General features: G+C 37.0%; 1 protein-coding gene across 3 annotated transcripts in view; it reads left to right on the forward strand.

Annotated features, from left to right (window-relative positions):
* MELK (maternal embryonic leucine zipper kinase) overlaps positions 1 to 14225 on the forward strand; it is a 66294-nt gene that overhangs the window by 44594 nt on the left and 7475 nt on the right. For all 3 annotated transcript variants that reach the window (XM_033123171.1, XM_033123173.1, XM_033123172.1), the window contains 3 exons: positions 4034 to 4153; positions 7917 to 8039; positions 11382 to 11613. In XM_033123171.1, the coding sequence (XP_032979062.1) occupies positions 4034 to 4153; positions 7917 to 8039; positions 11382 to 11613 (475 nt within the window). The remainder of the gene's footprint in view (positions 1 to 4033; positions 4154 to 7916; positions 8040 to 11381; positions 11614 to 14225) is intronic.

Here is a 14225-nt window from a genome sequence, read left to right on the forward strand (position 1 = left end):
CCAGCCCTGCAGTGCAAATTCCATGTATCCTGCTGGCAGGAGTTTAAAGATTGAGGGACTTGGGAGCATGTCGGGGAAGGATAGAGGGTCGCTCTTCAGTTTCTCAAGCCCCGTGTACCAGCAGCTGCCTCTCCTCAGCCCAAGTGCCTGTGTAGTTCTTTAACACTTGGCCTGCTTGAACAATAACTGGGGACTTAAAAATGTGTTTGGTTTTCTAGAAATGGTAACTTCTTTGTAACAGGTAAACCTATTGCCTTACTTTCAGACACTGGACTTTCAAAAGAGGGAACTCTCTAAAACAAAAGGGAGGCAGACATTGGTTGTGTTAGACTTGTGGACTGATAACACCTGAAAGTGTAACTGATGTGTTGATTTATCTGTTGTTCAACACAGAACTCCCCTGTGCATCGATCTTATCATAATGAGAAGTATGCAGTGGCTATGGCAAAAAAGTTATAAAAAGGATGCTTTTTTGCCTAGGGTAAAAGAGGGTTTAGAGGATGGTTGTAAAACTCCTAAGCATGCTTTAAAAACTCTATCTAAACCTCTTAGCACTGTCTAGGTATTACACGTATTTACATTGCCTGGGTTATGCCATTGTTGATAAGCAAGTGGTAACTTGTTTCTGAGCCATTGTCTCTAATTAGCTTATGGCATCTTCAGAAAGGTGGCTATCATACATGAGACCATAGATATGGGAGGTGGGAAAAAAGTCTTTATTATAGTCTTTGGAAAGTGGAGAGTGATTATAGCTACATAGTTTTCACCTAGTTCCCAAGTACTTTCTCCATGAAACCTTTTCTGTCTTTCCTTCCCCCTGCCCTGTCTGGATCAAAGTCAATATTCATGATGATTTATCACGGTACAGTGGTACCTTGGTTTTCGAACGTCTCCGTTGACGAACATTTCTGTTTACAAACACCGTAAATTTTATGGATCTATGGTATCGTTAGATAGTAAAATTCATGCTAAATTTGTAGTTTTAGGGGTTGATTTTAAAGGTATGGAACAGATGAATCCATTTTGCATTACTTTCTATGGGGAAACCGTGCCTCGGTTTTCAAATGTTTCAGAACTCGAATGGTCTCTGGAACAGATTACATTCGAAAACCGAGGCACCACTATAGTTTATATTTCTCCTATTAGATGGATAGATCCATTATATAAATTTCAAAGCATATACTATGATTGTGGCCATCTAAAGTATTAACTGTTAAAATTTATAAATAAAAACAGAATCGATAGTAGCCTCTTTGGATCATATACTTTGCGAGGAGATACATAGCATTAAATATTATTCAGTATTATTAAAATTTAACACTTATAGGGCAGAGTCTCATAGTCTTATGAGTACATTATTTAGAAACTTTCAGTTAAACACATGGGTTGGGCATATATGTTTGCCTCCAACACTTCCTAAAACCCCACTAAAATAACAACAAAGGGATGAAAAGGCAAAAAATTCACAATAAAGAGAATAAAAGAGAAGACAGAAGTAATGGAAGTTGTAAGATTTTGGAAGTTCTAAAATAGATAAGTGGCAGCTGGCATAGCAATCTGGAGAGAGCTGAAAGCTAAATGCCTGCAATGGGAAAGGGTACTAAATTGATTAGAGCACTTGAGCTCCAGAAAGGCTCAGGGCTCAGCGGTGCTAGGGACCTCTGAAGTCAGGGAAGTGAGCAAGTTGGAAACCAGGAAGATTGGTTGAAAATCTGTATTAGAAGCAGTTAGAACCCTGTATCACTTTCTCTACTTTATGCTGCCTCTTCCCCACCCCGGCTGAAGATTGGAGACATTGAACAAGAAACACTCTTCTTGTACCAGACACAGCTCAGGTGGAGGTGATGAGTCATAGTGAAAAGGATGCATGGACACACACAGTCCTTACTGGACAGTGAACCATTGCCTCTGAACCCCTTCACTGTTCAACTCTGAGAATGCTGGAGCTAGGATTTTATCCTATTTGCAGTGGGGGTGGGAAAATATTGCAAGATTCATCTGTAGGGACAACCCAAGACAAAAAAAATCTACTATAGCAATGGTTGGGAGTTCATGAGCAGCCCCAGACTACACAGAGCTTTTAATTAGCTGTGTATTATAATTCTTCACTTTTAGAGACAGAGAGCCAAAGATCACCAGATATTTGAGGAAAGTTTCTAACATGAAAGCTGGAGGTCAAAACAAATGGTGTGGGGTTGGAAGGGAGAAGGAAGAAAAAATAAAGATAAAAAAAATAGATTAGATCAGAAAAAATAGATTAACAGGGAATGGAAGAAAATGGCTAAGAAACGATAATTAATATTCTCAGAGGTAAGAGAAGCTATTTCTTTCTTGAAATAAGAATAAGATGACTAAAAAGGAACATTTCAAAAAACGTCTTTAAATGTTTAAATATGACCACAGAAATGAAAAGCTCAGTAGAAATGTCTGGAATGAGTTAATGTGAAATTTTTCAAAAGTGGAACCTAGAGACAAAGAGATACCAAAGTAGAAGAGAAGGGGTAAGAAAAATCCAACATATAAATAACATAAGTTGCAGGAAGCTAAAACAGAGAAGAAAGAGGGGGAAGAAACCATCAAAGAAATTATACAAGAAGAAATATTCCAGAACTGAGTTTAAAAACATAGGGCCTTAACCAACAGTTGGCAAAGGGATGAAAGTAGATCCACCTAAAGGCCTGTTTTAGTGAAATTTCAGAAAATGAGAGAAAGAGAAGATCAAAAAATTTGTAGAGACAAAAACCAGAAGATTATAGACAGTGTTGGGAGCCAGAAAGACTTTAGATTTTTCAATAGCTATACCAGAAGTGAGATGACCATGGAACAGTGCCTTCAAAATTGAAAATTATTATCAACCTAGAATTCTATACTCAGCCAAAGTAGAAGCAAGTGTGTGGATAGAATTCAGTCATTTATCAGACATGCGAGATCTCTAAAATTTACCTCCTATTCATCCACTCTCAGGAAGTTACTGGAGGATGTGTTTCACCAGAGCAAGAAAGCAAACCAAGAAATAGGAACACTTAGGGTCTAGGAAACAGCATACCTTGTAGGACAGAGGCAAAGGGAATCCCTAGATGGACAGTTGAATGGCAGGCTGAGAAAGAAGCCAGTCCAGCATGGTGCATGGAATGCAGACATCAGGTGCGACACATTAGCTGATGTGTGTGAGCATACTCAGAGGAGGTAAGGAGTGTTGGAGAATGTGGAGTTGAATTAGTAAGACAAATAACTGCCTCTTTTTAATTTTTAACTTCAGGAAAAACAAAGTTATAAAAGAAGGAAATGCAAGGATAGCACCCTGTGTGGTTTAGCTGCAGGGCTGATACTCATACTCATCTATTGTGGCCATACTAGTTGCTAAGATACTAATATGATTGGTAAATAACTATTACCCAGAGGGCCCTCCCTGTTGGACTGTTACCTCACTAGGCCCTAGGCATCTCCCTCCAGTCCCACCTTGAAGGCATCAATTAAAAGCTTAATAATTGACCTGGCCCGGGTCCCCCAGGAACCTACTCACCACTTGGCCTCTGTTCTGATTGTGTGGTGTCAGGGTATTAATTAAACATGTGAATATTACCTTTACTTGGTTGTGAATACTATGTATTTAAATATAATAATAATGTAAATGTTGATTTACTACAAATTATGATAAAATTATAGTAGCAGGAAGATACAGCGAGGAGATATGTGTGGGGAAGGAAGGAGTTGTTAGTAGAGCTAAATTCTTATTTTTACCCAGTAGGAAATCTATAGTTAATATCTGAAGCTGAAAAAAATTAAAGCTGTATAAAAATTAATTTAAAAATATAGAAAAAAGAGCTAAGATGTTTAAAAGTAGTTCTTTCTGGTAAGTAGAAATTGGGTGTGTGGTGTAGGAGATAGCTGTTTTTTCATTATATTCCTTGTAAAGCTGAAAAATGTTTTAAATTCTAAATGTCTGTTACATTGAGAAAAAGAAATTAAAGTAGAACATTATTTCAAAAAATGCCTTTAGTCTTCTAAACAACTTGATTTTCTTTTCCTCCAGTGGCAGTATGATCACCTCACAGCTACCTATCTTCTGCTTCTAGCCAAGAAGGCTCGAGGAAAACCAGTTCGTTTAAGGCTTCCTCCTGATTCCTGTGGTACCCCACTCACAAATGTCAAGGTAAATGTTAGAATGTTTTGTGTGAACACCTACTGCTCTTGCCACGTGCCTGCCCTGTTCATGAGTGCATACACCACTGGGAAAGTTATCTTTGCTGGTATTAAGGAGCCAGAGGCAAGACATTTTATGATGTAAATATTTTTGATGAGGGAAATGGGTAATTCAGAACCTGAACTTTTAAATTTTGAATGTTAACATGACATTAAAAAAAAAAAATCCTCCCTTCTTTTTTTTCCACAAAAGTAATTCCTGGTTATTGTAGAAAAATTTTAAGCCACAGATCAGCTAAAAGAAAATAGCATTTACTTTAAACTTACTATCTATAGATAATGTAGTTTATACAGAGGGTGCCAAAAAATGTATAAGATGAATACAAGTCACGTTTGACTTCTGCAATTACAAGAGGTGCTCAAAATGGTTACCATCAGCGTCCAGACATTTCTGATTATGGCAAACTACTGCTTGAGCGACGTTGATGAAAGTGTCCACTTATGTACACTTTTTTGGCACCTCTGGTATTTTACTATGTCTTTCTGGTCTTTTTAAAATATGCTTATTTATACAATTTATGTACATGTAAGTGGTTTTAAAAGACACAGTGTAATTGAATTACAGGTAATTTAAAAAATTATTGGTAGTAAGACCTGTGAATACAGGACGTATTATACTTTATAAGACATGAAATATTTCAATGAATATTTTGATACTCATTTATGTTAAGGGTTTAGGTTTTTATTTGTTTTGAACAGTAGCAACAGCTCAGCAACTGAAATTCCTTGTATGAGTTAGTTGTAACCAAATTATTTTTTTCTGTTTGTCACCTTCGTCTCATTTTCTTTGTCACGAATATTTAGAATGGCAGAGAAGCTGTACTTACTTGCAAGCACCATGTCATTCCCGAGTGCTCACATTAGCCTGCTTTCTGTGTGATTCTTTGTATCTCCCATGGCTTAAAATTCTGCCTTCCAAATACTTTGCCTGATGGGTGTGGAACTTGGTGATATAGTCTTCCCTCCAGTTAATTCAGGTGTAGTTTAAATGATTTTAGCGCTAGGGAACTGTACTTTTGTTATCCTCAGAGATAGTTGGCGCTGTGCGTGGAATCCAGCATAGCCCAAATGATTATGTGGGTGAAGTGGTTTTTGTTTTCTTTAAGTCTCAAAACTCCATTAAAAAATGTTAAAATGCCACTTCTTTCATGACCTTTTGTTGAATTCCCTTTAACATCTCATTTAGATCTCTGTTTGGCACTTGTCTCCCTTCTTCCCTCCCCAGTAAGTCTTTGACCAAACTAAGAACTAAAAAGTCTTAGTGCCAATGGCCTGTTGTGTAAAGAAATCTCTGAAGTGAGCTAATCTTACTCCTGGGATGGTTTTCTGGTCTGTTCTTAGAGAGTTTTGTTGGGCTGGTGAATACTCCACGCATAGGCAGATCTTTTATCCCTAGGTTTTGTGATCAGCCCATCAGCCAGCAGCCTACATCGCCAAACCCTTTAAACTCTCAGAATCAAGGACACAAAAGCATGACCTTTGCTTCAAGGTCATTTCAGAAAGGCAATATCTGTGTACTTAGAATAACCACTTCAACTACATTTTTAAATTCATGATACCTCAATTAAGAGGTCTGGGACACTTGCCTAAGCCATTGGATTTTCTCGTATCTGGATGGGCCCGGCCTCAGTTCATCTGCTTATATGATTCATAAAGTATCTGAGTGGAAAAGATCTGGCAATATATTTACACTTCTTCGCTCTAATGAGCATTTACCTAAAATTTAATTATTTGGGTATTCATATCATTGATTCGATTTTTATAGCAGATACACATTTTAATAATGAAATAAAGTGGTAATCAAATATTGAGTTCTTTTCTGATCTTTATGCAAATCATTGAGACTTGAAGCAAGCCATACAGTCTCTTGGTTCTATTCTCCCCCTTGATAGAATCATTTTATTTCTTTGGGGTGTTGTTTATAAGAAAGTAAGTGATCCTGAACTGTTAATCAGTAGATGGCACTTTCAGTGAAACAATAATACAGTCTGATTCAAGAATCATAAAAGACCACATTATCATCAACATCATCAGCATATTCAGGCTCCGTGCATGGCTCTTGGGAAACAAATCTCTATAAAGTATGGTATTTGCTCCCTAACAGTTAAGTTGAGGCAACACATATGTATAGATAATGCCACATCAGATGGTTAGTGCCAGGTAAGAGGCAGAGGTGTGCTGCCAGAGGCCTTAGGGTATGAGGGTGACCCCATGGGTTATCCAAACCAGATCCATAGTCAAGTTTAGAAAAATGAAAAAGAAGGAGCACGGTATTCAGAGCAAGATAAATAGAATTAACACAAGCTCAGGCACCTAAAAGTGCTGGATATATTCTGTTGATAGAGGCTAGACTTGTTTGGGTGAAATGAAAAGTTCAAGCAGGGGAAAAGTGAGAGTGGAAGAGAAGCAATGAGTGAGCTGGAAGGGTAGGTGAGAGATCGTAGAGAGCCTTGAAATGCCGTGTCACAGGGGTTAGACTTTACACTCTAGGTAATAGGAGGAACCATGGATTTTTGAACAAGACACCACAAATCACTGACATGACTAATTAAAAAAAATTCATCCGGGGCAGCCGGATGGCTCAGTTGATTAGAGTGCAAGCTCTGAGCAACAAGGTTGCCGGTTCAATTCCCCCATGGGATGGTGGGCTGCGCCCCCTGCAACTAAAGATTGAAAACGGCGACTGGACTTGGAGCTGAGCTGCACCCTCCACAACTAGATTAAAGGACAGTGACTTGGAGCTGATGGGCCCTGGAGAAACACACTATTCCCCAATAAAAAAAAAAGAAGAAGAAGAAAAGAAATCTTAAAAAAAAAAAAAAGTTCATCCAGTGAATCATCCAGTGGTATATAGAATCAGTCAGGAATGTGTGTGCTGCTACTCTCTACTGTAGTACCCATGACAGCCATCGTTCATACAAACTGGACTGTTCCCCACTGAGCCTAGACTTAGCTTTCGCATTTCTCTCAGCCTAGCGCTGATGTAACTAGGTGCAGTTGATGGTGAGTGGCAGTTCTTAGAGAACTCTGTCATTCCTGGCTGAGAGGGTGGAAAGATTGGTGGCAGAGACCACATTAATGTTTTAATAGTTCAGGTTTGAGAAGATTTGTCCTTGAATTAGAACAGTGGCAGTGGGACTAGCAAAGAAAGGATGAGGTGTAAGAAATTCAAGTAAAATTGCCTGGCCAGGTTAACTAAATGTTAAGGGAAGATGAAGAAGGGAGAAATAAAAAATACAATTATACTCCATTGTCTTAGAATTAATTTATTCCTAGTAGAAATTGCGAACTTTCTAGTTCGCAATTCCTAGTAATTCCTAGTAGAAATTACTCTGTGTTCTTATAGCTAAGAAACTTGTATTTCAAAGTTGTTTCTCTTCCATCTTCTGCTTTGTCAGAGCTTTTTATTTGTAGATTTGCAAAGAAGTTATTTGACTGGCATTATAGAGATTATCTGAAAATGATAAGCTAAGTAGTATGCCATAAACGTAAGGATGTACCAAGACATATTTTTTGAAAATTAGGAGATTCTCCTATCAAATAATCTGAATTAAAAATTTTTGACTTCCTGTTTTCTGTAATGAATGGCCAACTCCTTCAATATACCATTTCATTTGTTTCTGCTTCCAGGGCTTTGCCCTATGCCGGGAATATACTATTTTAAAAATTGAGTCATGGTGGTGTTGTCTCTAAGCTCTTCTATTTTTGAATAGTCAAAGAACTTAAGTCTAGAAGATGTGACCACAAGTGATGAAAATTATGTGGCTGGATTAATAGACTGTGAGTGGTGTGATGACAGTTCCTCAGCAGATGTGGCTACTCCCCGAACACCACAGGTTGGTTAACTTTATTTCTATTTAAAGCAGGACACATTGTCTCAATTACACAAGCATCAGGACTCTAACATGTGATCTAGTATGTGCTTGCAAATTTAATGAATTCCTAAACCACTGAAAACATTAATGAGAGTATGTTGGGATATGAATGAAAGGGAAACCAATTATTTCCACGTTGAAGAAAGCCAAGATTCTATTTTGGAACACTTTACTGCTTCTTTTCCTCTTCTTTTCCTTTTCTCTTTTTTAAATGAGGTATAGTTTATATGTAGTTAGTTAAATTCACCATTTTAGTGTACAATTCTACATTTTGACAAATGTATGCAGTAGTGGGACCCCCACCAAAATCAAGAACAGTTCTGTTGCCCCCCCCCCCAATTTCCTCATGACCCTTGGTAGTCACCTCCCCCTTCCTCCCAACTCAGAACAGCAACTGATCTGTTTTCCTCTTCTTTCAATAATCTTTTTATCCTAGTTGGAGTTTGTTGAGCTTCTTGCATGTATAGTTAGTATTTTCCCTTCACTCACTGAGGGGGCCACACAGAGTGTACTTTTTCCTTCAGTAGTGGAATACAGCAGCAGGTGTGCGTGTTTCTGCTCAGGGAAGTGCACCAGAGGTTCAGAATACGAAGCTTTTCTTGGGGGCTGTTTACTCGGGCCCTCTTTGCCTGTGTGGTCAGTCACAATCATAGAACTATTAGACTTACAGAAGGAAAGCAGGCGTTCACCACTAATCACACTGTTTGTACAGTCCACACCATGGTATAGCAGGGCTCAGTGCCCCAGCTATACAGACAGACTTATCAGTGTTGGGAACTTTTAAAAAACTTGAGTTCCTAGACTCCAGCCAGAATCTGCTATATTAACTCTTGTGCAGTGCAAGGCCCGTTACGTGCGTGCAGGTGTTCTACAGGATATATACTTAGAAATGGAATGCGTGTCTTCAACCTTACGAGATAATGCCAGTTTTCCCCCCAAAGTGATTGTGTTAATTATACTTCAGCCAGCGGAAGAGTGTTCCCATTGTTCCACATACTTGATATTTTTAGCTATTTAATATTTTCTAATCTGGGGAGTATAAAGTGATATTTCACTATGGTTTTAATTTATACTTTTCTGATTACTTAGGCATCTTTTCATGCATTAATTGGCCAATGGTATTTCCTTGTCTATGAAATGGTTTTTCACGTGCTTTGCCTATTTTTCTGTTGGATTGTTTCTTTTTTCTTGTATCGAAGATCTCAATCTTAATTCTGATCCTTTGTTGGATATGTATTACAGATATATTATCTGAGTTTGTCACTTGCTTTTTTACTTTGATGACAGAAGTCATTAATTTTAAAGAGTTAGAAGTTGTCAGCATTTTCCTTTATGGTTTGTAATTTTTGTGTCTTTTTACAAGTCCTTCCTTATCCAAAAGTCGTAAATGCATTCACATATATGCTTCTAAATGTCTTAAAGTTTTTCCTTTCACATTTAAGTTTTTAATCTATCGGGAATTAATTCTCCTGTATGGTATGAGGTAAGGAACCAATTTTTCTCTCATATTATCAGTTGTACCAGCACCATTGAAAAGTCAACTCTTTCCCCGCCTATCTACTCAGGTACGTGTACGATATATCAAATTGTCATATGCATATGTCTGTTTCTGGTCTATATTTTATTTTATTGGTTTATTTGTAACAATACCACGCATCTTAATTAATTTTATAATAGTTCTTTTATCTGGTTGGCCAATTTCCTCTTACTCTTCCTTAGGAATGTCTTGGCTATTCTTCTCTCTTTGCATTTCCATATACATTTTAGAATCATCTTGACAAATTTCACATACTCAAAAATTGAAATTACATTGAATTTAAGATTCACTTTGGGAAAAATTGAAATCTAGACCCTTAAATCCCCTACCCATAAACACAATATACCTCTCCATTTATTAGGTTTTAGTTAATTGCTTTCAATAAACTTTTTAAAATTTTCCCCAAAAAGTCTTACTTATCTTTTTATTAGATTTATTTCTAGGTACTTTTATTTTTTATTACTGTTGGGAGTGGTAGGTATTAAAAAATCACAGGTTTTTACCATCTGGACTGGCATATAAATATGAAATTGACTTTTGTGTATTGATCTTATATTCAACAACTTTCCTAAACTCTTTAATTCTTATAATTTGTCTGTATATTCTTTTGAGTGTTCTACATAGAGAATTATATCATCTATGGATGACAGTTTTATTTCTTCCAAGTCTTACGCCTTTAATACCTTTTTCTTTTATTACTACACTTAGTGATCCTAGCAGGATAGCAGACATTCTGTGTTCTTCCCAATTATAAAAAAGGCTCTGTGGAATACACTGAGGCTAAGATTAAGGGTTGAGAGCTTGGGTTGTGCTGGGTTGAAGCTTTTCTTTTAGATAGGAGTTGTGTTTGCTTCTACCATGCTCCTGGAACACAACCAATTTAGGACTACTTTAAATTCTAGGCTTGAGATTTCTGGGACCATGCACATAATATGAATTTGGGTCCCAAGCCTATGTAAAGACTGTCCTATGGTTGCTTACAAATTATTAAAGGAGACTTTATTTTCTCTTTCAGAGCTAAGGCCAAGACAGACCATTTTCTTGCCGAGTTCTTTGCAGGACAGATTTATGTTTAGTTCACTATTTCATTTTAGTTATAGCCTCTCCTGGCTTTTCATGGGAGCTTTGGATCTAACTTACCGTTTTGTGTAAGTCTACAACTTCCATGGCTGTTAAAACTCATGCTGTAGGTTATCTGATAAAGTAGGTAGAGGCCCTTAGGGAAGGGGGTAGTCTCATCCTTGGTTACATTTTATGGATTCATGCTCCTATATTAGTTTGACCTCTGAGGGCTTTCCTTACTATTTTACAAGCTCAACTATAAATTAAAAAGTATTTTCTATCAGCGTATCTGTTAGAGCATTTTAAATTGGTTTTCCTGCCCTAATCATTGACTAAACTTTTATTTTTTGGTACATATTAAAGACAAATCATGGCAATCTAGGAATAGGAAGCAATTTTTAGGGATTTATTTGTGGCCATTCTCAATATTGCCTAGGACCTGGGTATGTTTGAGGAAACGTTTAGTCTGAAACATCGAAAACTATCTGTCAATAGAATGGACTAAAGTGATCTACGTGTACGTATACTAAAGAGAACTGAATGTCCATTTTCAAATTTCTTGGTATTACCAATAATATCCTTTTGGTAGTATTTCATTTTAATAAAAAAATAGTACAAGGTAATTTGCAAATGATTAAGGCATGTTGTAAAGAAATTGACTTTCTTCTTCAGTGTGCTTTATCCAGTGACTTTTTTTTTTCCAGTTTGCGAAGCATTGGACAGAATCAAATGGTCCGGAATCCAAATCATTAACTCCAGTTTTATGCAGAGCATCTGCCAATAAATTAGAGAACAAAGAGAATGTATATACTCCTAAGTCTGCTGTAAAGAATGAAGAGTGCTTTGTATTTCCTGAGCCAAAGACTCCAGTTAATAAGAACCAGCATAAAAGAGAAATACTCACTACACCAAATCGTTACACTACACCCTCGAAAGGTATTTGCTGAAACACCATTAAATTCTATTGTTCTTACCGTGTTTCCCCAAAAATAAGACCTAGCCAGACAATCAGCTCTAATGCATCTTTTGGAGCAAAAATTAATATAAGACCTGGTATTATATTATATTATATTATTATATAAGACCCAGTTTTATATTATAGTAAAACAAGACTGGGTCTTGCTCCAAAAGGCGCATGAGAGCTGATTGTCTGGCTAGGTCCTATTTTCGGGGAAACGGTACCATGCTAAATAAACGTATAGCAGGTCAGAAATGGCTAGCATCGCTCTCAGGAATTTCTAGGAGAAGCCAAGCTGCTTATTTATTATGTGTTATTTGCATTAGTTGAAATGAAAGCATGTTAGTCACCTTGTCATTTTTCTCAAATGATACTGAGTTTTTCTCTTTTTCACATATGTAAAGTTGAATCATAGTATCACAGAATATCAAAGCTGAAAGGCAAGTTAGAGCTCATTTAATTCACTTGCCTTTTTTATAGCTGAGGAACCTGAGATTCAGACATGGGAAGTGCTTTGCCCAAGGTCATACATCTAGGTTTAGACTTTGTTTGCCCCTTTGCCCTCACTTATAATGACTAAACTGAAGTCTCTGCTGATCCTTCTCTGCCTCGTTGTATTACTACCTACACACCAGCAGACTGGGTAAATCTGTGATGCCCTTCCAGATATCCATGCCCAGATATTACAACTCTCTCATTTCCCTTGGTTTCCTCTCTTCGGCGTAATCATCACCAATTATTTAAGCTGTTTTCTTTATGACACCTCAGTGTTTTAGTTGCTGGCCTCATCTAGACACATTTTATTTTGCGAGTGTTCCTTTTAAAACAGTGCCTAGAACTTTACCCAGTTTTCTTCTACTGGATAAGATAGTATCTTACCAGGATAAGATAGTATCATAAAAGTAGAGTCTCTGTCTGCCATGTTTATTGCAACACGGCATACTACGTAAGAGGGGCCATATTTGTTGTCTGGTACATAGTAGGTGCCAATGCCTGGTATATAGTGGGGGCCATATCTGTTGAATGAAGGAATGAATAAATTAGAGCTTGAAGGAACTTTATTTACCGAGATAGAGTCTATGCCACTTTTTAAAATGATATCTAAACTTTATATTAGCCTTTTTCCCAGCAGTTGTGACCTACTCTTGTGAAATGTTAAGATCCTAACGAACCCAAACTCTGAAACATTGCCATGTTAACTGCTACTAAACTGCATCCTGTCTTTGTGCTTCCAGTTTGCTAATGGGGCTGATAGCCAGTTCCAGAGTTCTCCCTCTTATATATAAAAATCTGAAAAACTTTGTCAGAATATTTGCTACAAGTCCTGTTAATCACATTCTCCAGTCCATCAACTCAAACAACACTTTCCCCAAAATCATGAGGCTTGTTTGGTGTGATGATGGGTGTGTGTGTGTGTGTGTGTGTGTGTGTGTGTGTGTGTGTGTGTGTGTATGGCTGCCTGTAGTTGTTATGAGGGTTCAGTGAGATAACACCTGCACGTAGTAGGACCTCAATAGTGTTTGCTATTTCATCTTTTCCCGGTGTGTGTGTGTGTGTGTGTGTGTGTGTGTGTGTGTGGGGAACTCTTTCTGTTATTTCTCTTAATATAGGTACAACATCTTTTCTGAGGATTGGGGTTGGGCAGAGAGATAAGATGGACCGTTAGCTCACCTTAGCTCATTCAAGGCTTTTACTAAAAAGCCTTTGATGCCTTAGTTCCTTCATTATTGATATTTTCTACTTTTATGTAATTCTGAAAGTTTTGAAATACGGGTAATTTAGAATTTATAATCTTAAAGTGTCATCAGTTTACATGTCTTGTCCCTGTGAGAAAGATTATGCTGGTCAAAAGCTATTATTGCTGTTTTTCTTTAAACATAAGCGCTGCCTATGGGAGCAAGTACCTGTAGCCCCGATTGATAGCTTCCATTAGTGCTTTGCATTTTACTTTCTCTCTGACTCATTTTTGACAACATTAATTTCATTTTTCTGAGTCCTGTTTAATCCAGTCAGTGACATTTTGTTGAAGGGTAACTATGTACAGTAGTACAAAGTATACAGAGATGAAAACTGTTTTCGTACATGTTGATTGATCTTATTTTCTTGTTCTTGTGGAATCGGTGGGAATAGTGCTGAAGAGTCATAAACAAAACTAAACATCCGATCTCTTTTTAAAAACTTAGTATTGTATATTTATTATAAAGTGAATAATATTATCTTTAAAGGTATACAACTCTTATTTATTTACTTATTTTTAACATTTTAAAATTTTTCAATTATAGTTGACATTCAATATTATATTAGTTTCAGCTGTACAGCATAGTGGTTAGACATTTATATAACATATGACGTGCTCACCTCAGTAAATCTAGTACCTATCTGGCACCATTCGTAGTTATAATATTATTGACTATATCCCCTATGCTGTATTTTACATCCCTGTGACTATTTTTATAACTGGCAATTTGTACTTTTTAATCCTTTTCACCTTTTTCATCGAGCCTCCCAATCCCCCTTCCATCTAATGGCCATCAGTTTGTTCTCTGTATCTATGAGTTTCTTTCTGTTTCATTTGTTCATTTATTTTGTT

This window comes from Rhinolophus ferrumequinum, chromosome 12 (genome assembly GCF_004115265.2).
Source record: "Rhinolophus ferrumequinum isolate MPI-CBG mRhiFer1 chromosome 12, mRhiFer1_v1.p, whole genome shotgun sequence".
Taxonomy (NCBI): Eukaryota; Metazoa; Chordata; class Mammalia; order Chiroptera; family Rhinolophidae; genus Rhinolophus; species Rhinolophus ferrumequinum.